The sequence below is a fragment of the Ambystoma mexicanum genome, chromosome 14 (genome assembly GCF_040938575.1).
Source record: "Ambystoma mexicanum isolate Mex_15411 chromosome 14, UKY_AmexF1_1, whole genome shotgun sequence".
In the NCBI taxonomy this organism is placed as follows: domain Eukaryota; kingdom Metazoa; phylum Chordata; class Amphibia; order Caudata; family Ambystomatidae; genus Ambystoma; species Ambystoma mexicanum.
This window is the reverse complement of record NC_090940.1, coordinates 403,865,675-403,891,765: the sequence shown is the minus strand read 5'-3', so window position 1 is coordinate 403,891,765 and position 26,091 is coordinate 403,865,675. Positions and strand designations below refer to the sequence as shown.

The following is a 26,091-nucleotide window of genomic DNA, read 5'->3' as shown; positions in this document are numbered from 1 at the left end:
ACGGAAACCACCTGGCTAAAAGCCCTCAACTCAATATTGCACATTCTCACCTGAAGGGAGCCACAAGGCTTATCCCTCGAAAAACTGCCAGGTTTCGAAATTGAGGGGAGCTGGGAGCTGGTTAGCTCCTGCTTCTTTCCTAGGAGAGCCTAGTTGGCTCGACCCTAACAGCTACCATGAGCTACGTTTGCCTCCCCAGGCAATTGGTGCTTTAAAAACATACAGACATGACATTGAGTTTTTGAGAACGCGAATAAAGAGGAATTAGGACACATTTAAACAATGAATTGTAAACAATTCACAAAATGTTAAAGTGTGCATCTCGTTTGGGAATTAGATTAGCGGTGAGCTGCGTACTCACTCCCGTTGTAGCTCCTGCTTACTCTGATGCCAGAGCCAAACTCGCTGATTTTAGCTCCTGCTCATCAAATCTTAATTTCGATCCCTGCACTACTCTTCATCATTTACAAGACCTCACTCATGAAATTCATCAAGGACTTGCATGCTACAAGGCAGAGAACATAATCATCTAAAAAAATGAGACCAGCAAGGACAGACCAAACTCTTGTCACAAATCCACACATGGATGAGCAACAGCCTCTCTCTATACAACTGCATACACCATGGCCTACTGAAATGGGAACGAGATCAGAAGCATCCAAAGTTGCTGAAAATCACAGAATTTTGATGGACAACAACCAAACACTGGCACCTTAAGTCACTGCAGCAGTAAAGAAATGCTTCTTCCATCTATGTACCATCAATCGGTCATCAACTTCTCACACAGAACAGTAGCCAGCATCTCTCTAGGCCAACAGTATTTATGTTGGAATGTCTTTCTACCTTACCAAAAATTGCAACTGATTGAGACGGCAGCATTAAGACTTCTCTTAAGACTCAGCAAGTGACAACACATTAAGCCAGCATTTCAAACCCTACGCTGGCTTGTTCACAGAGCAATTCACTACCAAGATGCAAAATTCATGCAAAAAGATCTCCATCTACAGACCAAAAAAACCTTTAGTTCTAACAATTACATACGTCCTGAACCCAAATAATTTGAAAATTAAATATGGTGGATCAAACTTTTCAAACATCTCAGTGAAATTCTGGACTTCCCTCGCCGAGAGAATTGGCACAATAGAGGAACAGCTTACCTTCAGGAAAGTACTAAAAACATGGCTGTGACTTGCCAACCTAGTTCTGCAAAACCATGGTCCTGGTCAGAGAAGCATGCAGCTTTAATGCGGAGAGGAAAAGCACAGTCTCGACTCACGTTTCCCGGGTCATGTGATCCCGGTTGGATTGACCAGTGAGGGAAAGCGAGACCCAACATTGCTAACCACCACATAACGGGTTTCAGTTTACTCACCAAACACCCAGTGCAATGATGACTCAACCTTATACCCTGGTATGAGAATCATCCCCTTCACCACTAAACCTACTAAAACTCTCCATTATTTTGCAAAAACACCACACACCGATCAACTACACCACCGGCACACAGCAATCATAACCCTCACACACCCACCCACAATGACACCAAACCGCAAAAATCCCCATCACCTTCAATATCTCCTTTATGGACTCTGCAACAGTACGCTCAACGACCCATACCACCTAGAAGCAAGCATGCACACAGTGACCGATTTCTCTGAACAGAAACTACCAACATAACAGCACTTGTGTGCTCTCCCTCTCCTCCCACTTACAGACCTACCCCATCCTCTTATTTCCAGATCAGCCCGAGAAACTGCAGACCATGCAAATGGCAGCAGTGTGCAGCATAAATTACATTAATGTTTAACATAACCCATGAACTGTCTGCCTATTATGCAAGACCTACCAGTCATGTAATCCCAACTACCAATCCAAAGTATTTGCAAATTAACTCTAAAACGAGGAGCATGCGGCACCATGCAAATAAAATAAAAGCTTGTGCTGCTTGCAGCTGTTGGCTATGCCTTTGTCAGTAACAGAAAGATTGTATTTACACTTCAAAATTAATAACAATAGAATGAATGGTGCAGTCACACAAACAGTTGTCAGCGGCACCAAGAGCTCTGGCGGCAACCCCAAAAGCAATCACATCCATGAAAAAGGAGAGGTTTACTGCTGTAAACTGAACTCCATCCGATTACCATGTTCCCAAACCAGCAGTCAACCCCGAGATAAAGTACAAAAGCCAACAGGATCCCCCACCAACATGTGGGAATGCTTTTTTCTCTCCATTGGTAGATTTCAAATTTAAACCAAAACTGAACTTACCCTCTCTTCACTCCAGTTGTCCTTTTCGTGGCAGGCAGTGAAAACTTGCTAAATTTGTTTTAAAAAAGAAAAAAAAAACAGTCTGCTTCAAAACACGATACTAAAACATTTTACAGTGGGGGCTTCAAGAGATAAAAACAAAAAAGCCAGTCAAGATACTATGCAATGTGAAAAGGGACAATTTTCAACAATGATCCCCATCAACACTGGTTACTTTCATCAGTCAGAACAAAAGGATCCGTAGGCAGAATGTGTGCTACACCCCATAGTCGTTTTAAGCTCAGTTTTGTTACACAGGAAGAAAATAAAGTGGTCCTACTAGGGGTGGAGGAGAAGATCCATTTTACTTTTTAATTCGGTTCATGAATGACTTTTCTCTTAGACATTTAAGTCACATTTAGTTTTCTATTCAGATATAATCTGCTCCGTACCCCTGTGCAGATCAAGGCACGCCTCAGCCAATGTTTAGCCACAGAAAAGAAAAAGCACCTTTGTCCCAGTGAAACCTTTCTTCATTGTTTTGTTTAAACCATCACTTCGTGCCAATTAGTTGTGGCTCTCAATCAATATCAAATACGTTCATATCAATCCTTTCAGGTATTGGTTCCGGTTGTTGGGCCATTGCCAAAGGTTTTAAATGAACGAGTAAGAATGTACAAGGTGGGTGGTTCATGTTGTGGTTCGCACATACATACATGTCAGTCCCTGCAGATATTAAGACTCATCTGTACGTCTTTTGCAGGTTTAACTATACATGCCACCATATGATTTTATTCAATTCGTAAGAGACTCTTTGTTCATTAAGGGATACCCAGATAATACAGCATAAACAGGAATACTGGCACCAAGACACGTCAGCAGTTGACTGGCAGTGGATTTTGCATTTTACATGCAGCATAACATCTAACTTACAGAAGAGCACGATAAACTGAATGAAGGATCTCCGAGTTTGAGAGGCACACACATGCTGCAGTCACCCCCCAAAGAGGGCTCTAATTCTACATGAAAGTTGGCCAGTCCGAAAGCAGGCGTGTGGATGGCGTTTACATGGCACTCCTGGATGGCATTTCTTACACTGCAAAGATTCTACACCGGCTTTAAAGCTATACCTGGGTGTGTACACTGGGCTATGTTTATGGCCTTGGATCGCATGGCATGAAGGTTTAACCAATTTTCTTTTTTTTTAATTTGCCCGTTATTTTGGGGCCACCCATCTCAGTGCTGTATGTATAAGAGCTCCAATTTTAGGCACATTTCTTGAGAGCATTGGGAGTTATTAAATCCTTCGGATGGTGTTTGAGATTGTCTCTGTTTGCTGCACTTCTGTAACAATTCTGGCTCTGAATTTTGGATTGTGAGCATTTGAGTTATAAATCCACTAGTAAGAACTACAAACGGCAGGCTGCAATAGTCAATTTGGGAGTATTATTTCTCCGACAATAGCTGCCTGGTATTTTGCTGCCATGAAGGGACTGCATTTTGGCAACCACCTGGTAAATAACAGATCTGGATAGGAGATTGGTGAGATTTCTCCATGGTCATGAGTCTGCTGAGCATTTGGCGTGTTTTAAAATGGTAGAATCAACCATCACGGTTTAATGTAGTCGATTTGTAGTATGCCCAGAATTAACCAGCATCAACTCAGCCTCACTTGGCTTTAAAAGTTGGGTAGACAGCTTCGAGTTTGTGCATACAGCTCAGTGCCCAGAGATATGGAAACACTACAGATACAAACTTGAATTACAAGGTAGGAGGGAGGCCATCCAATCTTTTATGTATTTGTTCTTTAGGTTCTGTGGTAGGAAAGTAGCATGTATTTTGATACACACATTCAAAAGAGAAGGGGCACTGCTTTGTTACTGAGGCTTGTTAGTGAATCCTTTGTATGAGCCCCTATAGAACTGCCCTACCTTTTTAATATCAGAGACCATGGGAAACCATGTGGATCACCACAACAAGCCTCACAAAACAGACCTTATTTTTCACCACCAAGATGGCGGACTCCCAAAGCTCCCTTTCAGGTCTTGATTTACTAACTTCAATTGTATTAGCAGGTTGGTGGAGATAATAAATAAATACACTTTTTAATGGGAATAGTTTGTTAAAAAAACATGTTATGTTGCATACCGTTTGGGAGGCAGTGTGAGTTTTACCTGCGATCTGTGCCTTTAAACAATGCCCCCTCCTGTATCTTTGCAGAAAATGTAACATTGCGCTCTTTGGTGAACGCTGGAAGCACTATCTTCTCAGAGCGTACATGTGTGTCTGCAATAAAAAAGGTGGGAACAAGAGTACAAGGGTGAGGTAAAAATCATTGCTGAAATCTCCCAACAATTACTAAACCAATGAGCCAAAGCAATAAAGGGAACCAGTTGCCGCAAAGAATCATAATTCTACCAACGCCACAAACAACCTTTTGATTTATAAAACTGTTAGAAACAGATAATCTGCTACCTAAAAAGTACTGGACAATTACAATTGTAATGAAAACGTTGTGGCCACTTATGGTATGTAACGCACTTAAGGTATGAACACAAATAAAAAGGTATTCCGAGTGTCGTCCAATATGAATATACTGCAGCACAATTAGTATGTAAATGCAACTAATTTAGACTATAGGTACAAACATTTCACACCATGAATTGGCCAAACTGTGCATCCCCTCCCGAATTCACATCAGAGAGAAAGATATACCCATCTGAGAAAATAACATTAATCACTAGAACATTTGCTAGAAAAGGCATTGGCATTGAATTCTCATCTATTTTAAAGTTTGTACGGCACAGCTACACGCAATTAAACTTTGAGGTGCCTGGCAAGATGGGAAGGCACAGCAGCAACATTACAGGAATACTGGGGTGAAACGCCATGCCCTTGAGGAGCCAGGTGTGATCAAGACTCTGTAGCAAGTGTCCGGAAGCAAATCTTCTACTGGCCCTGGGAGCGTTTCTGAAGAGTATCTCTGGAAATGAAACGAAGTGGTCCGTGTGTTCAACAAAGCAAGAGCAGGTTGGAAAGTTAGATTGTTGCAACGCCATGTATGCCTTTCTGGAATAATGTTAAGACATTCCATTTGCATCTCTCTCATATTGGAAGCCAGTGGATAGAGCAGGGTGGCTGTAATCATGCCTTGTGAAATTCATAATTAACCTGGCCCCTGAATTCTGGAGAATTTGCCACATTCAAGACAGTGCACTTCGAACCTTCAAGTATTGGTATTGTATTGCGTCATTTGTATAGCGCCTATCACCAATAGGTATGGTCACACTGCGTTGTAGGCTAAACACCATTGGGGGACCGAAGTCCAGGTATGGGAACATTCACAAAGTGCTAGTATGCATGTGTGCTTATATGAAGGGGTGGCCAAGTCTCTGCTAGCCACCCATATCGAGCTTGCATGTGGATGGGTGGTGAGAGGCAGTCAAGAGAGGTATGTGAGAGTGGCCTAGTCATTATGTGTAGAGCTATCTAATTTTGGATGTGAACAGCAGCTGCATTCTTATGGCAGAGGTGTTGTGCAAAGTGTCTAGTGGTGTATGATGGCGGATGCGTGCGTGTCTTCGGCCGACTTCCATGGGCCTGGCGTGTGAAAGAGTCAATGCATTGCATTTATCTAGATAACCGCTAGAATGTAGCCAAAGGCTACAATTAACACCCACTTAGATTCCATACAATGGCTACATTTTACATCCACCTATGTTCCTAAATCACGTTACATTCTGCCTTCATTTGAATTACAATGCAACAGCTACATTCAAAATAACCTAGATTCAATCAATAATATGATACAAGTGTAATATGATGCATCGGACTGCAATACATAAATAACCTTGCAATTCCTCAAAGTGCAATACATTGGTTAACCTTCCCAGTTCTTTTAAGAGCACTATATAGGCTAACCTTCACAACACTTCTAGGTGCGAAACATTGGCTAACCGTCACAAATCTTCTAAGAGAAATACAGTGGCTAGCCTTTGCAAAACTTTAAAAGTGTAATACATGGGCTAATCTTCACACTTCTTTGCAAGTATAGTGCATGGGCTATCTACACAATTCTATCTAAGTGCAGCACATGGGCTAATCTAAACAGTTTTCTATTTGCGACTCATAGGCCAATTCAATGCAATAGGGCACATGCAGGGTGCAGGGGCAATGATTGGGGTCCTCTCAACTTCCTCACCCTCCCCTTTGGGGAAGGAATGGCACGACCCTGGTAGGCCTTCTGCCCGGGCTGGGAGGCATCCCTACGCCCCCCCCCCCCTAACTGGGTCTAACCCTTCCCCCTATCAGCAACAGCTTATCGCCCATCCAGAAATGAACGATCAAAATGGGCATGGCATAAATGCTTCAGGTTATGGCAACAGAGGATGTAGATGAATTCTTGTCACACATAGTATGGCATTTATTATTAGTTGAAATTCTTGGTTGCACCTCTAAACAGCATTCGAGTTTTCCCTGGTGTCAGTAAAGCATTTCGCCCCTGTGAATAGCAGGGTGTTACTGAATGGAACCAGAGATATCTAATATTATAGGCATTAACAAAAAAAACAAAAAAGTACAGTGCCTCATTACAGCACAGACAACAGGCTGAGCGTAAGGGGAGTGCGTCCCCTTCCTTGACAGTTGTGCATTCACCATGGATACCAGAGGCCACAGAACCAGTGGTGGACTGACTTACAGGGAAGCCAGTAAATTTCTCGGTGGGCATCTGCGCCATGGGCCTCTTTTTCTGTAAGTACTAAGAATGATTTATGTTGCTGCATGCAGCACAATTAAAATACTGTGCTAAAACGTCGTGGCCTCTTTGTTCCCAGTCCCCTGCTGCACAGTACAATTCTGTGCATCTTTTCGCTCCGACAATTATCCAAGCCTGCAAGTCAACTCACCCGTTTTGTGTTGTCAACTCAATTTGCAAGTAAGGTCCTGGTCAACACAACCTGCGTGCTGTACAGGTCCTCAACAGTGCCCTGCATGGATTAAACCGCACCCGCGAGTGCGCAAGAGCTCGGCTAATAACGCCGGTGCTGCCCAGGCCAGCATCCGGCAAATGGCCCTGCGAGCATGGGCTACTCCAATGTTCACCGCTCCCTCAGATCGGCCAAAGAGCCCCCATCAATCGGGAAAACATTTATACAGCTATTTCTCATGGGCTATCTAGCTCTCCGACATCAAACAAAACTGTTAAATCAAGAACAGCCAAAGCGACTGATAAGGTATCAGTGTTCCAGGAGGTTTATGATTGGTAGGAGGAGGCAGCCAAAGCAACTTTGCTCTAGAACCCAAGGTGAGCATGTGAGCGAAGGACAGGGTGATGAATAAATAAGTCAAACAGAAGGATCGAAGATGCACTTGGAACAGTCAGGAAGAGGAAATGCAAAGATCTTCTATGCATGTTACAATGACATGCTAAGCCAAACTATTACCCATGCTATTTGAACCGCATATAAGACTTAAGGCAATTTCTAGATAAACTGACAACTTGGCTCTTTTTTGCAAAATGTTTTTACTGAAGGGTTTTGGTGAGAGGAGACATGCACATAGCCAATTGGTGCAATTCACAATAGAATTTTATATTCCAAGAAGGTTATCCAGCCACCACAGTATACTAGTAAATTAAGCATGCAATTCTGTCTCACAGCTCTGGCTCTGGAAGTAGTGGAGTTATCCTGATTGTGGGTACAGAGTAGAATAGAAGGGAGTAGGTTCTTACCTGTAACTCCACTCCTGCAGCGTTGGTATCCTTCATGGATTCACATGGTGTGAATATTCCCAGTTGTCAGGCTGGGATTCCCCAGTTACTTTGACTTAGTAATTTTCCTATGGAAAAACTTGACACTTTAAGTGACCCATCAACATCGTTGTGGGTGCTTTTGGTCCACCAATGAGACGTCTAGTGTACAGCTCAGCTACACCAGCTTCCCCCTCAGATTTTAACCACTCCAGCTGGAAGATATACCCCTGAAGAAGATGTTTGCCTGTGGCTGGAGGCGCATGTGAATCCATGAAAGATACCAACGCTGGAGAAATGGAGTTACAGTTAAGAAACTCCTCCCTTCTCCAGCAGTGGATTTTTCATGGATTCACATGCTAGGAATAGATTTTATAGCAGTATACATGTTAGGAGACGATACACCAGGCAAACACAGGTTAGATATTTTCAAATGTTCTGCGTTCATGCAAGAAGAATACCTACGCAAGTAAAGAAAGGAAACAATCCCGGAAGCTGCAGGGCTTACCTTACTGGAACAGCCGTTGAAGGACTGCTCGTCTCAGCTGAACATCTTCAGCATGTTGCTGATGCAAGCAGTAGTGCCTGGTAAATGTATGGGGGCACTGCCCTTGTTGCCGCCTGGCAATGTCTGATGGGTATTCAAGGCCAGAGAGCCACAGAGGCAGCAGTGGCTCTTGTGGTGTGTGCTCTGGGGGCCGTTTGCAACGGCCTATTTGCTTTCGAGTGGCAGAAGGAAATTGTAGATGAAACCCATCTTGAAATGCCCTGTTCTGATGTGGATTTTTCCTTGTTGGACGGACAAAAGGCGACAAACGCCTTTCAGTCGGTCTGAAAGATTTTGTCCGATCCATATAATATTTCAATGCTCTTTTCACGTCTTGAGAGTGCAGGGTTTGCTCCGCTGGTGAAGTGGCATTTTGAAAGAATGTGGGCAGAGTTATGCTTGCATTTCTATGAAACTCCAACGGAATCTTGAAATAAGGATTAGTGGAAAGTACCATCTTGTCTTTCATAAATCGTAGATACAGAGAGACTACAACCAAAGCTTGCAGCTCCAAAACTGCCTAGAGGATGTAATGGCAACCAAGAAAGCTACCTTCCACGTGAGGAATTTGATGTGTGTTGCAGACAAGGGTGCGAATAGAAGCTTCATAAGCCCTGCTAGGACCAGGTTCAGGCTCCATACAAGTGGAATCCTTTTGGCGGAAAGGTACGAAAAAGCCCTTTTAAGAAGTGCTAGATTAGCCTGTCACTGTAGAGGGGGGGGGGGGAGATAGTCTTTTCTGTGTACACCTAGAAATTACTGAGAAGTGCACTTTAATGGTAGAGATCGCTAGACCTTCTTTAGCAGGTAAGGTAGGATCCGATGAGGTGTTACAGCTAATGGCTGCATGTTGAATTGTTGTGCACACCATGCACAGATTCTTTTCCATTTTCGGCTATGGGAAAGGTTAGTAGAAGGGGCTCTAGCCACTGCTAGAATGTGCCGACAGTCTTGAGGGATGTTTAAATGACCGAATTCGGAGTGGTCAGGAGCCACACTGTTAATTTGAGAGAGCCTGTATTGTGATGAAGAATCATCCCGATGTTCTGGGATAGAAGATTGGCAGGAGATCCTAGATGGATTGGATCATCCACTGCCAGTTGTAGGAGGTCCGAGAACCAGGTCTGCCTAGGCCAGTACAGAGCTACCAAGATTATTCTGCAGCGACCTTTGCATATCATTTTCCTGATGAGAGGAAATGGAGGGAACACGTATGCGAACACACCATTCCACGGGAACGCAAATACGTCCCCTTGACAGTCGGGATGAGGAACCCTGCATGCAAATCTCTTGCACTGCCTGTTGTCGGGAGTGGTGAAAAGGTCTAGGGGGGGGGGGCTCAACCCAACTCTGAGAAAATCTTGCCCATCTGTCTGTTGTGCAGTTGCCATTCGTGTGACTACAAGGAATCCCTGCTGAGGGTGTCTGCTTGCTTTTTCTATATCCCCGGCAGATGGAAGATTTGAAGTAGAATGTTGTGTTGGATGGCCCAATGCCAGATAGTGTGTGCTTCGAGACTAGGTGCTTGACCGGGTTCCTGCTCGTTTCCGCAGATAAAACATTGTGGTTGTGTTGTCGATGAGGACGCGAAACACCAAATTCTTGATTATTGGGAGACAGGATTTTAGAGCCCAATTGCACTGGCCGTAATTCTAGCACATTTATGTGGAGGACGGTGTCATGATGCCTACCTCCAAGGAGCCAGACCAGGCCCAGCTACCCCAGAGGCAGACATGTCCCCGAGGGAAGTCTCAGCAGCCCCAAATAGGGGCCCTTTGGACTCAGTCCTGGCGCCTTTGGCGCCAGGCTCATATTGGACAACAGTCCTGGCGCCATAGGCGCTAGGCTCATAAAAGATGACTTTGTGTAGAAAGGTGCTTGGTGTAAACTTACCTGATGCAGACCATGCTGCAACATCCAGGCCATCTAGAGGTCTGAATGGAACTACCACACGGGTGTGGCCGGAGGAAGAATACATACCTGAGAGGAAGGATACATACCTGGAACTACTTTGAAGGCTATTTAAGCCACGCCCAAGCAGCAACTGACGCTTCGCGTTGTTCTGCATCTAGCAGCTGGACGCTCACCGTGTCTGCTCCTGCATCCTGACTTCTGCCACGCCCACCAGCATCCTGGAACACCTGCAAAGGGAGAAGAGAATAGAAGAAAGAAGAGTCCTTACCTGCTAAATCCGCATCCCGGAGACATTTCGCCGACGATCCTGAAAAGGAAGACATTCATTTTAAAAGCACATCGCATCGATCGCTGCAGCGCCGCATTCCACTCACCTTTACTGGGCGCCTCCATGTTCATCAGCGACCATCTGGATCCGCAGCCACGTTTCTGCGCCTAGGGAGAAAAAGACAAGAACAAAGGTGAGCTAGGGAAGAGAATAAGAAAACCTTAACTTCCATCATAAGACTTACCTGTTGGGTCATTCCCACTTCATTTCGGGTCGGTGCCGCATCCTGGCATTTCCGGACCCCGGCCCCTAAGGGGGAAAAAAAAGACATCAGCGTTAGTGAGCGAATGCTAAGACATTACCTGAACGCTCATTAAAGACTCACCTGATATCTACTGGAACTGCACCTCTCACTTCGGGTCGGTGCCATATCTCCGGCATTTCCGAACCCCGGCCCCTATGGGGAAAAAAGACACAAGGATTAGTGCATTAATGCAAGGACACTAAAGGAACCTCTCATCAAACAACTCACCTGAGTTTCTTTCGTCGGTTCCATTGCTCATCTCAGAATCTTTGTTCTGCACCTGAAATAGAGACAACAGACAATTATTATTTCGGGCTCATACTTATAAACTGAATTCTCACAGTATTTTACCGGGAAGTGAACTCTCTACAATCCAAGATCCAGTGAAGTAACTGGATTACAACGCGCCCCTGCATCAGAAGCAGGATGGAGAGCTCGTCCTTTTAGACCCTAAGGTGAGACTTCACGGGGAATCGCAGAAGGTTTTCGTGGAGGGTGAGAAGGGAGTGGGAGGCTTACACATTATCCCGCAGATTGTTAATACTCCCTTTTCACACACAGAAGGATAATTCTGCGAGCCAGACAAGCCAGATTTAAGGATCCGGTCCTGTCCATCTTCCGAGTCCTGCGCTTCACCATAGAAGAGGCAACAGCACTCCAAACCAGGCCTGCGCCTCCGTGGGAGTCAGGTGAGCGTAACAGACGGCTTCTTAGGGCATCCAGAGGCCTTTGACTTGGTGCTTGTCCAAATCAGCCCCATCCCACTTGAGAGGCATTGGTCACAATCGCAAGATGGTAATTTGGTTCCCCCAGGGGCATCTCTTTCGTGATGTTGCACTGGTATGTCCACCATTTCAGTGTGCTTTATAGAGTCTGAGTGATGGTAACTTTGTCTGACCAGGAACCCCGGATTTGGGATGTATGCACTGGCCACATGTGCAGTCTGCAGTGGGGAATTAGAGGAATGCAGGAGGGCATGGTCTCTAGGAGAGCCATGTATGTGCAGACCGTGACTAGCTTGTTTGGCGTGAACGAGTTCGCTAGTTATTCATTTCTTCATTCTGTCTGAATAGGGTCTGACAAGACTCTGGTCCGTAAGGAATTGAGCACCCAGGAAAACCAAATTCCTTGAGGGAACAGAGCAGGATTTTGTAAAATTTATTATAAAGCCCAATTGTTGGAGCAGCGTTTCCATTTGCTTGAGTGAAGAAAGGGTTTGTTGATGTGTTGAACCTCGAACCAACCAATCGCCCAAGTATGGGTAGACGTTGTGGCCCCATTTTCGGAGGAAGGCTGCTACCGGAGCCAGGCACTTGGTAAACGTCCTGGTTGCGGATTTCAGGCCAAATGGCAGTACCCGAAATTGATAATGGTCATCACCAACCACGAACCCTAGGTACTTTCACTGCCTTCAGTGTTTTGGCACGTGGAAGTAGGCATCCTCGAGATCTAATGCCGCAAGATATTCATGGGGTTGAATGGCATTTATGACCTCCGGGAGTGTTACCATCTTGAACTTCTGCTTCTTGATGTTCTTGTTCAGCTTCTGCAGATCCAGGATAGGGTACCACTCTGTGTGGTTTTGTTGACGACGAAGTACCTGGAGTACACTCCTTTTCCTCTTGGTGAAGGAGGAACCTTTTCGATGGCTCGTTTTCTTAGCATTTGACGTACCTCTTAACCTAAAACCTGAAGGTGCGGGCAAGATAACTTTACAGGAAGAACAGGGTGTTGTAGGCGCTTGAACTCCAACAAGTGGCCGCCCTGGATTGCATCTAGCACAAACCTGTCCTTTATTATCGTTTGCCACTTGTGGAGGTAGAACGCCACATTTCCCCCTAGATGACTACCCGGAGGCAGTCTTTGTTGTGCCTTATTTTGCATACCTATATGTGAGGTGGCCGATCCACACTTTCGTTGCCCTTGACGGTATTCCCTGTTGCGCTGGGTAGATTGGTAATTCCTCTTGTAGCCCTGTGAGTAGTATCCAGGACTACCGTAGTTCTTGTTGTCTCTAGAGGATGAGAATCTTGAATTACCGGAGGCTCTGTGAAAGGAACTAAAAGGCTGCCTGCCCTGAAGGGTTGTAAGAGACCTAGCCATGTCTGAATCTGCTTCCATGGCCTCAAGGGCCTCATCATCCTTGTCTGCAGACTATCCCCTTCACATGGCAGATCAATGACCTGTGCTGTACTTCCTGCCGGAAATCGGTGCAACGCAACCATGCTTGCCTTCTGAGGACATCCCCGTTGCCCAAATGTTTGAACCCAGTTTCAGCAATGTCCACAGCGATATTGATGCTTTGATTCAAGGCTTTCTAGCCTTCACGCACCAGTATCATGACCTCCTTCCTCTGCTGTTCCAGCAAGTGTTCCAATATAGGAGCCAGACGGTGCCACATCGCTCGATCATATCGAACAACTATTGCCAGGGCATTTGCTGCTTTGACAGTTGCCCCAATGGTAAGTACCTTTTTCCCGAAGGCTTCCATTTTCCTGTTTTCACTGTCTGGAGGAGTGGCACACTTATGCTGCGTTTCGAGCCTTGCGGCTTGCTGCCGCTAATAAAACTGACTCTGGAGCAGGTTGCGAGATGAGGCATTTGGGTGTTGTGTCTGGAGCCTTAAACCTCTTATCCAGCCTACCTTTAACTGCCGGTTCTATAAAAGGCCGCTTCAGAGTACGCAGGCCCTCCTGCCAAACGTGGTACAGAATGGGTATGGAAAAGACTGCCTTCCTGTGTTAACCCATGTGGTCGAAGAGGAAACAGTCCTCTTCTGGAATCAAACCAAACTCCTGCCATGCTTTAGACATCAGAGTGAAATGCCCCAATGTCATCTGGAGGTAAAGATTGAACCAGGCTAGCCTGTGTGTCTTGGTCAGGATCAATCCTGTCCCATGTTTCGGCTCTACATGGAGACAAAGAAGCGGTGGAGATTGTATCCCTAGGACCAGTATCCTGGTCTGCGTCAACCAATTCCCCCTCCTCTTGTTCTTTTGTGCGTGGACTAAATCCTTGTGTAGTTGGAGGTCTATGAGGTGTTCTAACCCTAGGGAGCATGCCCTGGTATTTGAAGGGATGGGTTGGGTCCCTTCGTTGCTGCGATGTAACTTGGTCTTCTCCGACGGTGCAAATTGTTGGCGCTTGAGGGAGTGGAAGTCTGGCATCAAGCTGCCCCAAAAGTGGATTGTAGTGTTTTAAGCACTTGCAGGGAAAGCAAGGATTGCGGGTTTATAAAAGGGGTATTGTGGGTGCATACCGCCGATTGCAGGTGGTGTTGGCAGAGTAGGTGTTTGAAACCTTAGAGGTTATCTACCTCTCTAGACAGTTCTTGGATAGGATGGGAAGATCCTTCTCCAGGATAGGAGTCAATGCCATCTGCACATGGAGGCTCACAATCTGACAGGATTTTGTGCCGCAACATATCTTCTGGCATGATATGCGAGTAATCTATGGGAAATATTCCCAGGGAAGCCTGGTCATGCTCTACCGTGACCTCCATTGGGGTTTTCAAGATACCTTTGGGAGACAATGTACTGCCTTGTATGGGTAACTCTGAAGTCTCTGTCGAAATGGTGTTCGACGGTTGTGCAAGTTTTTCTGTGTGTGATTTTTGCTTTTAAGTAGTCAACAAGGTGGTCTTCAATGAGGTGGTCGTCAATGAGGGATGAGCCTTTGACACCGACGTAGTTGTCATCACCGATTCCCTTGTCGTCAATGGTGCTGTCGTCAGAGTGGATTTCGACGGCGATTTGGCTGTTGACAGGTGTTGCAATGACTATGGATGGCAGGAGTAGGATATTCGAGATTTCGATGAGGAGTGGTGTTTTTTCTTCATCGAAGGAACAAGTTACTTACCTGTAACTGTTCTCCAGCATGGGTCTGGCATGGATTCACATGCTCATGAATATTCCCAGTCAGGCTGGGAATCCTCGGTAAAGAAAAAGTCAGTTTCAGTTTGGTTTCTGAACGGTCTTTCTCCTAACAACCAATCCTAACAACCAATCACTGGTCTCTGGGTCACACTGCCCCCAGCCAATGACTGCCCTCTACCTAAGCCCCTCCTCTGGCAGCCATCTTTGGATTTGGTAGCATGTAAAGTGGCAGTAGGACCAAGTGAAGAGCCAACAGTTACAGGCAAGTAACTTGTTCCTTCGCCAGCATGGGGTCTGGCATGGATTAACATGCTCATGAATATAAGAATACATAGCAGTACACACATGCACAACCACGGGAGATGGCAAGGCTCAACATTAAGCATTTCATCAACTCAACATTAAGCATCTCTTACCTCCTCACCAGGCCCACCTTCATGCGAACAGGTTCCGCAGCACTGCCTGGCCGAGACCGGACTCCTCCCTGGAATCCCGGTCGACGCAGGAGAATCTCGTGAAGGTGTGCATAGACCTCCACGTAGCAGCCCTGCAGATGTCCAGCAGGGGCACACTAGATAGGAACACTGTGGTAGCAGCAAACGCTCTGGTCGAATGGGCTCTTGGACGGCCGGGCAACGGTCGGTTTGCCAACCGATGACAGTGCATGATGCAGCCGGAGAGCCATCTGGAAATGGAAGCCTTCGAGAGGGCCTTCACCTGGTTCACAGGTCCAAAGTTCACAAACAGCTGTGATGTCTTCCGAAAACTCTTCGTACGATCAACGTAGAAATCCAGCGAGTGCAAAGTCCTCTCGGCTGGCGACGGGAAGAAAACAGGTAACACCAAGGGCTCGTTGAGATGGAAGTCCGACGGCACCTTGGGCATGAAGGAGGGGTGCGTCCTCAGCACCACCTTCGACTCGTGGAAATTCAGATATCGGGGCTTACAGGAGAGGGCCTGGATCCCTCCCACCTGTCGTGCGGAGGTGATGGCCACAAGAAACACTGTTTTCCACGACAGGAACTTCAACGGTGCCGAATGCAGAGGCTCGAATGGCGGGCCCATGAGCCTGGTCAGCACCACATTGAGCTCCCACGCTGGGGCCGGAGCCTTCACCGGTGGAAAAGCGCCCCAGAGTTCTGGTGCGTTCTGGTGTAGCGGGAGATAGCCGCCAGATGGATCTTGATGGAGGCATGGGCCAGCCCCGTCTTGGCCAGCGATAGCAAGTACGGCAGCACTTGAGGGGCCGTAATCCGCAGAGGGTTAATCTTCTGTGCTCGGCACCAGACAGAAAACCTCTTCCATTTGTGTCCGTAGCACTTAAGAGTTGAGGACGCCCCGGCCTTTGCAAGCACCTCCTTGCTGTCTGCCGAGATATCGTACCCTCTAGTGCTGCAGGAGCCAGACCTGCAAGTTCAGCGACCCTGGGTCGTGGTGGAGTATGGCGCCTCCTTCTCTGAAGAGGAGATCCGCGTCCGTCGGCAGTTTGACTGGGGGAGACGCGGCCATGTCCAGAAGGTCCGGGAACCAGATTTGTCTCGGCCACGCCGGTGCGACGAGGATCATCTTGCACCGGGATCATCCGAGTTGGTTGATGAGTCGCAGCAGCAACGGCAACAGTGGGAACGCATAGAGGAACAGGCCGTCCCAGGGGAATGAGAAGACATCGCCCATGCTCCCCAGCTGGGGAAACCTGCCGGCGAACCTCCGGCACTTGGCATTTGTCGCCGTCACGAATAAGTCGATCTGGGGGATTGCCCCATCGTTGGAATAGCAGATCCACTTGATCTGGTGCCTCCCTGCTTCCGGATGTAGAACATTGTGGTGGTGTTGTCGGTGAAGATCCTCACCACCTTGCCCTTGAGGGACGGGAGGAACGACCTGAGGGCCCAGAACACGGCTTGGAGCTCCAGGACGTTGATTTGTAGTGACCTCTCCTCCAGGAACCAAAAGCCTCCTGCGTGGAGAACTCCGGTATGCGCTCCTCATCCTTCCAAGGAGGCATCCGTCGTCACGGTCTCCTGATGTGCCGGGGTCTGGAAGTCCATACCTGCCGCGCGATGCGTGTGGGTGCCCCACCACCGGATTGCTTGGCGGAAGGTCTCTTTCAGCGAGATCCTGTCTTCGAAGCTGCCCGCTGCTTGCATCCAATGGGCGTCGAGGAACTCTTGCTGTGGACGCATCCGCAGCCTGCACAGGCGTACGAGGTAGATGCACGAGGACATCATGCCGAGAAGTGACTTGATGGACCTCACCCTGGCCACACCCAAGGTCGACAGCCGCGGCACCTTGCCCAGGATGGCCTTCGTCCTTTCCTCCGACAGCGAGGCCAACCGTGCCATTGTGTCGAGCCTGGCTCCCAGGAACAGTGCAACTTGCAACGGGACCAGGTGGGATTTCACAAAACTGATGGAGAATCCCAGATCTGTGAGCAGCTGGACGGTCTTAGCTGTGTGCTCGACGGCGAGTTCTCTTGTCCTCGCTCTGATGAGCCAATCGTCCAGGTAGGGGTAGACATGGATCCCCTGCAGACGCAGCCGCGCCACCACTGGTGCTAGGCACTTGGTTAATACCCTGGGCGCCGACTTCAATCCAAAGGGAAGGGCCTTGAACCGGTAGTGCCGTCCTTGGACTACAAATCTGAGAAATGTTCGATGTGCTTTTAGAATGGGGATGTGGAAGTAGGCATCCTCCAGGTCCAGCGACGATAGGAAGTCGCCCTCCTCCAGCTGTCCCAGCACGTTCTGGAGAGTGACCATCCAGAACTTCTGGGACTTGATGTACTTGTTTAAGCGACAATGGTCCAGGATGGGTCGCCAGCCACCGGTCTTCTTTCTTATGAGGAAGTATCGAGAGTAAACTCCGGAGCCCCGGCGCCTCTCTGGGACGAGCTTGATGGCCCCTTTCTTCAGCATCGCCGTTACTTCCAGCAGCAGTTGAGGGATGTGGTTTTCCTTCCTGGCCACGGGAGGAATGCGGGGGCACTTCTTTAGAAACGAGAGTGTGCCCGCGTGCCAGGGCATCCAGCACCCAACGGTCGGTGGAGATGGACTCCCACACGCTGACTAACTTCGCCAGCCGGCCTCCCACTGGGGTGTTCAGGTGGGCGCCCGACGCCACGGCCGGTTCAGTCCTGCTTAGCAGCGGCATTACCACCTTGGCCTCCTTGACGATGACGAGATCCTCCTGATTTGCCACATCCTCTGTAGGCCTCCTGCGACGAGGAGCGGGCTGCCTGGCGGTACGTTGAGGAGCCGCCGCCGAATCCTTTGGAGGCACCTTGCTTGCCTCCGGAGTTCCGAAAGGGTGGCCGTCGCTGCTGTAAAACTCCCAAGGCCCGCGCCGTCTCCGTGTCAGTGTCGGCCTTGATGGCCTGCAGTGACTCGTCCACTGTCTTGCCAAACAGGTTGTTTCCATCAAAAGGCATGTCCAAAACTCTGGTCTGCACGTCCTGGCGGAAATCAGTTGCCTTGAGCCAACCACGTCAGCGAAGGCAAACACCGTTGCCCATCTGGCAGGAGCCGGTGTCAGCAATGTCCGTGGCCACCGTTATGGCATGGTCTGACGCAGAGGAGCGATCTTAAACCACAGCTCCCTGTCGTAGCGGGCCACAATCGCAAGGGCATTGGCCGCTTTAATCGTAGTCGCCGACGAGATGACCCGTCGTCTCATGGCATCCAATTTCTTCCCTTTGCCGTCCGGCGGCGAGGTCGAAGTTGAAGCCGTCACCCCCGCCGCTTTCTTCTTGGCTGCCTCTGAGACGACCGAATCCGGGTTCGGCTATGCCCTAAGGCACATGGAGGCGGAATGCGGGACCCGGTACTTCTTCTCGTACCAGTCCCTCTTGGCAGGGGTCATGGACAGGTTCTTCAGGAGCTCCAGCCCCACGTCCCAGATGTCATCGAGTAACGGGACCGAGAGGACGTTCTTCCTCTTGGCCTCACGCCGTTGATAGAGGAAACCTTCCTTTTTCTGTTCTACGGGGCAGAGCTGGAAGAGCTCGGATGCCCTGGCGATCATAGCGTGGAAGGAGCCAATTTCGTGGGGCAGAGAGGCCCGTGGAGGTGGTGATGGGAGGCCCATCCCCGTCGTCACCACCGTCGTCATCCGTCTCTGTCGTGGCCATCTCTGTCCCAGTGTCATCCCTCGGGGAAGTAGAAGAAGGCTGTGAGGGCCGCGCAGGCTGGAAGGGCGGTGAGGGATGAGTTCTCCTCCGCTTGCTTGGAGGGCTTCCCGACAGTCCAGGCTCCGCTGGGTCATCCGTTGGGGGTAAGGGCAACCTTGTCCTTACCTCCGTACACAAGGCCTGGATCGCCGTCAGGATTGCTCCTGAGTTGTCCTGTGGCCCAGGTACCGGTTGCGACGGTTGGGGAGTGGAATCCTCTGCCTCCACGCGAACCTTGTCGGCACCTCCGTCGCTTTCTTCGTCCGCCTCATCGGGATCCCTCCCGTGGGACCAGACTTCCTCGAACCTCTTGTCCAGGATCTTCACGACTGCAGCCAGCTCCTGAGGCTGTATACGTGTCCGTGATGGCCACCGCCCCCCCTCTTTTTCCACTGGGGTTCTCACGGGGTCTTATCGATGGGTTGAAAAGAGGATTCCTTGCGCGGTGGCAGGGAAACTCTGGGCCCCAAGGTCGTCTCCACTAGAGTAGCCTCCACAGGCTTCGCCAGAGCCGCCACGACTCCCTTGAGAGAGGCCTTAGCCGGGTGAATCAAGGCCTTCACGACCTTAGACGCGCCTAAGGCCTTCACCTTGGGGGGGAGGGTCGCCGACTCGCTCCCCCCTCGTCTTTCTCCATCGGGATCGACCGGGACTTAGCCCTAAGTTTACCTGGGTTCTCCGACTTTCTCCCCCCCCCCCCGAGCCAGAGCGTTGGCTCGTGGTTGAGGGCCTCTGTGAAAGTGCGCCCTGCCTGGCAGCCGAGGAGCCAGACCGTTCGGCGCTCCCGGTGCCCGCGGACTCGTGGTGCTTTGCCTTTTGTTGGGCCCTCTTCCCCGGAGCGCCCTCAAAGGTCTTAGAAGACCGCTCTGACCTCTTCTTCTCACCTGCTGCGGGGCTCTTACTCTCCAGCCAGTTGGTGAGACGGATACGGCGATCCTTCATGGTCCGCTCCGACATGTTCTAGCAAAACGCACAGTCCTTCTCCACGTGCGTTTTGTCTTCGTGAAGGCAGTAGAGGCATCCGGAATGCTCGTCCTCGAAGACATTCTGCAATCCGAATCCAGGGCAACTCCTGAACAGCTTGGATCCGGGTGTCGTGCTCCCTTTGTCCTGGGCCATGCCCACGCGAGGTAGGCCTCAAAGATCTTCTGGAATCCTCCGAGAAGCGGAACTTGATGAGAACTTCGCCCTTGAGGGGCGTAGAAAATTCCAAACGGGTCCCGTTGATTAGAAGTAGAAAGGGTGGAGCTTGAGGCTCGATTGACCGAATAAAATGAGATTAAACTCTTTGAAAAATCGCAAAACACAGTAAAAGATCGAGATCTATAGCACCAGGACTCCAAACACTTGAACGTGTGGTAAAAATCCTAAGATGGCTGCCAGAGGAGGGGCTTAGGTAGAGGGCAGTCATTGGCTGGGGGCAGTGTGACCCAGAGACCAGTGATTGGTTGTTAGGAGAAAGACAGTTCAGAAACAAAACAAACTGATTTTTTCTTTACCGAGGATTCCCAGCCTGACGACGGGGAATATTCATGAGCATGTGAATCCATGCTGGAGAAGAGGACCTTGTAGCTGATTTAGCTCTGTTTGTCCATCGACGGAGATCTCCTGGACGGGTCCGAAGTGCGTTTTGTTGACAGGCGTGAGCCCTTATCCCTCGGTTTTTCCGATGGTAACTTTGTTGACGGGGCCTTGGACGAGTGTTTGGACCCCATATAGGACCCCTCCCCACTGGCGGACGGCTTAACGGGAAAAGGATGCTTGGTCTTATCCTGACTGGAGGAGGATGATTTTGCCTCATCCATCTTGTCTCTTCGCCACAGTTCCTCAGACCTGGTGGTGGTGATGACCTCTTGTCAGAGGGAGTGGTAGCTCTCCCACTCCGCGATGACCCCAGAGCCGAAGCCAGATAGGCTCCTTCACTGAGCCAACAGATTAGGCAATGGTTCCTGTCCTTCAGGTTTTTTTTGGGAGAACCCCTTGCAGATGTCAGAGCCATCCACGGAATGGTTAGGGTAGAGGCAGTAAAGACATTCCATATGTCTGTCACCCTCATATTCATTTTATAGGCCTCAGGTGTCACTAAATAAGGACTTCTTTGATCCTGAAGATTCCATGGTCGTAACTGGAACTGTTATGTGTTGGTTGCTCCGGGTGGAGGCAATTGATGAAAGAAACATTTTTTCTGACAAACGTAATTTTGTCTCAGGAGAGAAACACAAGAAATCCCAGCAGATTGGAAGACGGTTGAAATATGAGGGGAAGCTGCTGGGGCAGAGCTATACACTCACGTCCCATTGGTGGGGACCAAAAGCACTCACAACAACGTTGATGGGACACTCAAGTGTCAAGTTGTTCCATAGGAAAATTACCAAGTCAAAGTAACCAGAGATTACCAGCCTGACAACGAGGAATATTCACAGCATGTAAATCCATGAAAGGTCAAATTCTGGAGGACAATGAATGTTGGCATGCCCTTTTAATATAGTTCACAGCAAACACCAATTGCTGGGGAAAGTAAATAAGCAAACCATTCTCCGAACCCCTGGCTGCTAAATGTGCATACATTTGTAACACTAGTAATTAGCTTTCCAAATAAATGGTAAGTGGCTCGGCACCAAACCTTATCACTAAACATAATAGGTGTTGATTGAAAAAAGACTAAGTAGCGCATGGATATGCACTTTTAATGTAACTCACAGCATCATATCTTAAACTTTATTTTTAAGGTCTGGTGTCCAACAAGAACTACTTTGAGGTCATTACATTAATTATTAATCTCCATGGTGCTTGGTCTGTGTGGCGCACCGCCCATCAGGCTATATAAAGAGATATTATTCTGCTTACCTAACAATAGCAACACTAACCATGTTTTCATATCTCTCTTTATATATTTTTCTTTCTCTAAATGTGTGTCCTGTGTCATTGTACTTATCGGAATTGGATTGTATTCAACACTCATTGTACTTGTTGTCATTATATATTGCCCATTGTGATTTGATGTGATTTATTTTCATATATGTACATGATATCCCCTGTTTGTTACCTCATGGTTTTGTACATAATTATTTTGCTATTTGAATCAAATGGTGAACAATTAATCATATCTGGTCTAATTGCACAATCAGCCTTGGAAAAAGATCTTTGTTTGCTCGAAACACGTGTCAGGCTGACCTCTGCAAGAATAAACATTTCTGCAATTACTCAGCAAATCTTAAAGTGTTCTGGCGCAGTGTGATTTTGTTTTGTTAACTGGTATATTTTATAGAGGTTACAGGCTGTAGTGGCCTGTAGATAGCATGTCGTTCTTTTGTGCTGTGAAGGATAGGGAGGGGTGGTCCAGCGTCACACGGAGCATGGTTCGAAATTGAGGAGCGCTAAGAGCCATTTAGCTCCTGCTTGCATCCTAGAAGAGCCTGATTAGGTTGGCACCAACAGCTACCAGGAGCTACTTTTGGCTCCCCAGGCCAACTGATGCTGAACAAACACACCTATGCGAATTTAGCTCTGTGCATTTGGGACAATCTATAAACAAACATTAGGGCACATTTACAAGATATTTAAAGCATGAGGTCATACATAACAGACAAGATGATAGGTTTGCATATCATGTGGAAGTTAGATATGTAGAACGCTGTGTATTAGCTCCTCATTCCCCAGTGGTAGCTCCTAGTCACTTTTTAATGCAGGTTACCCAGGTTACCCATCTCCTTTAAGCTCCTGCTTACCCAATCTTAATGTTGATCCCTGCATGGAGGCTCATAACTATTAATACTTTTAAAGATGTCATGAGGCCAGATGGTAGAGTTTTTGCAGTTGAAACAAAGGTAGAGGATAGCTGTAGGTGAGTCAGAACATTACCAAAGGGTGTATGTTGATGTTGAAAAGGGTGTGGGAGAGGATCTGGGTCCCTCTAAAAGGAGACAATAGCCGAAGCTGAGAAATGTCCTTCCCAGATATTGTAGGATGTATTGGAGAGAAATGGCTATTGGGAGTAGCAACAGACACAAATCATGAGTCACTGAAAGGAGTTGAGGGAGGGTATCAAAAGAAGCAGAGGGGCCAAGAAGGACACATGACAAGCCATTTCATTTTACGATTTGGTTGTTATCATCCATCACCGACAACATGGACATTTCAGTTTAGAGGTGTGCTCAGAAGCGGGAATGTAAAGGATAGTGGGCATACGTGGTATTAAGGTGGGATTGAGGATAGTAGGTTTCTGTGTATTCTAGGACTTTGACTATGAAAAGAAGGGCAGCAGGTATTGATTTTAATTTACAGTTTTTTGGGGTACAGGGCCTGATTGTTCCCTCCGGGTTTTAGAACGGCATCAGTTGATATGGGAAAGTGACTTGTGAGAACCTGAGCTTTCAGAGAGAGGATTGGTGCAAATGAAGAGCAGAGATGTGGAGAGCAGTAGCAATACAGAGATCCGGGAGGGTTACTTGAGCGAATTGTAAGGGGGGATGCATTCCACAGAGGGAAACTAGGCAGTACTCACAAGAGGTGGAATCTAGGAGGAAGCTGTTGATTTTCTACCAGTAGGAGACCGCCCCCTTTCCAAACTGGAAAAGTGGTAGGGTGATGGCAGTCTGGCGAGTCCATTGGGCCACAATATCTTTCATCGTTTGGTCTGCTCATCATTAAGAAAGCTAATTGAGAGACAAAGCTTGCACGCAACAAGGCCAAATTCTGATTCCAGATTGAAGGGTGGCGCAGCACTGAAGAGTCACTCCCCTGAGCTCCTCCAATTCTTTCTGCAAATGTTCCCTAAAACACTGGTTTATGCATAGGGTTGCATGTGGATGACAGGGCTCCAGAGAAAGACGGAGATTGTGTGCCCAACATTGACTGACCAGTATTCGGGTTATATTGGATGATTACTAGCAAGATCTTCCCAATAAACCTACGGTTCAGTAGTGAGGCAATAATTGACTAGAGAGCATGTTCAAGCTCTGCTCCCCTGCCTTCCTCAGAAGAAAGGAAATTATAAGAGAAGAAAGGACACATCTGAAACTAAACTGCACTTTAAATTCTCCTGGAAATGCAGCCGACATAAAGAATAGTTATTTTGAGCTACACAAGTAGGGAACAGAAAAGGCATTAGCTTACACAATTACTGTGTTTTGAAAAAGAAAAGATTAGGCGACAGGAAGGTGTGTACACAAGAGAGGGACGCACTGGACAAGTAGGGAAGACAACTGTAGGTAGATCAGGTTGCTGCTCCCCATAGGAAGGAAAATAATGTGACAGGCATGCACCAGGAAATCAGTAGATAGCAAAGCAAATGTGTCCTCCTCTGTAGCTTTAAGTGGGGCCCCCAGCTAAGTATGCCATTTGAAACAAATACATTTAATTCAGGAAAAATGTGCTGCAGTGGTTGGACATATAGCTGCCTCAAAGGAATATCTAAACCCAGGACACTGTAGGGGAGGTTTACATAACAGAACAAGATACCATTTTCTGGGCATTGACCGGTCAACCATTAAGGTAAATCAGTTATGACACTGCAGACTATTTGAAGTCTATCGGATGAACTGAGCATCTCAGCAAATCTAAGTGGCTGACAGATTAATGTCTCAACAATCAGCTAGGCGTGATAGAGAAACACGGAGGCGGCTAAAAAGACAAATAATTGATGCAACGAAATCTTTACATGGTGAAAGCGACATGACTCACCATAATAGTTACTCATGATGTGTCAAAACAGAACGGCGCGTTTACTGTTGCGAGAACAGGGAGGGCCAGAATTACTGGAATTTGGGCAAGAACAAAGTCCTTGAAACTCGGAGACATATGGCAGAGATAATATATGTTTTTTTTTAATTTAATTAAGAACAAAGGCGATATGCTTGTCCTCTCCCTCCCATCAACATGCACGTCACCATGCCGCCGGTTCACGGAGAGTGTGACCGCATGTTAACCGATAAGCATATGTCCTTTTCACCGCAGAAGTAATTTAGAGCTTACCAATAATATTCAATCATGATGGGGTTATACATTTTTATGGAATGTTTTATGGGTGAGATCTTAGAGAGTCACCCAATCAGTAGGATGGGACATATAGATACTATATGTAGATTAGCAATTAGGACTAATAGAGATAGGTTTTCATAGCTCAGTGATGATAACATCTGTCACATATACTGGAGAGCAGGCAGGGACAAGAAGGCTTAGAGCCTGGCAGACTAGACACGCCTTGCAGGCATCCAGCATTCCTTTTCCACTCTCTCACCATCAGGTACACATTACAGTTGGCCCCGGCCCCCTTGGGGGAATTTGATTGGTTCAGCCACATTTCCTGTACAACCAAGATGGCCCCTGGCAGTGTTTGTGAATCCAGTAGCACACTCTAGCCTCTGGGCGTGGTTGGCTATATAAGCCACGCCCAAAGGCAGACCCGTGCTTCATATTGCATCTGTAGCTTCAAGCAACACGCTCACCACGATCCTCGAACTTCACCTACCCTGGCTTCCACTCTGGACTCTCTGCACGTACGTTCCTGAACTCAGCATCTAGGAGAAAAGGAAATACAAAAAAAGACAATACCTGTAAGTGCTCGTGGTTAGACCAGATTCCTGGCTCGTTCTTGCAAGGGCGCACGCAAGTTACAGCACAACTTACCCAATCTTCTTGGGAACTTCCAAGCAGCATTCTGAGTGCTTGTGCACGTCTTCTCTGAGCGAACTCTTCAGAAAAAAAACTGTGGAGAGAGAGAATAAGGATTAGATTAGCATCTGCAACTTCTTTCTCACGCGCAGAACTTGCTGTGATCTAAGAATACGCTGCAACCACGCAGAATAGCCAGAAAACTTACCTTCAGATACTCACCCATTCATGAGCTGAGAACAGCACCAGATCCAGTGAAGCAACTGGAATCCGAATGTACCTGCTACATCTCTGCTGGGTGAAGAAACACAGTGAGTGGCAGAACAGAGACTTACCAGACCCTGGGACAAGAGAAGCACTGATCCGTGGGTTCCAGATACACAGCGCCCCTTCCTAGTTCAGGATGGAGA

The 26,091-nt window shown here is 47.7% G+C and overlaps 1 protein-coding gene across 3 annotated transcripts in view; it reads right to left on the bottom strand.

Moving 5' to 3' along the window:
* KNSTRN (kinetochore localized astrin (SPAG5) binding protein) overlaps nt 1–26,091 on the bottom strand; it is a 566,595-nt gene that overhangs the window by 344,521 nt on the left and 195,983 nt on the right. For all 3 annotated transcript variants that reach the window (XM_069637536.1, XM_069637534.1, XM_069637535.1), the window contains exons 3-4: nt 4,422–4,533; nt 2,269–2,316 (exon numbers count right to left, since the gene is read on the bottom strand). In XM_069637536.1, coding sequence (XP_069493637.1) covers nt 2,269–2,316; nt 4,422–4,533 — 160 coding nt within the window. The remainder of the gene's footprint in view (nt 1–2,268; nt 2,317–4,421; nt 4,534–26,091) is intronic.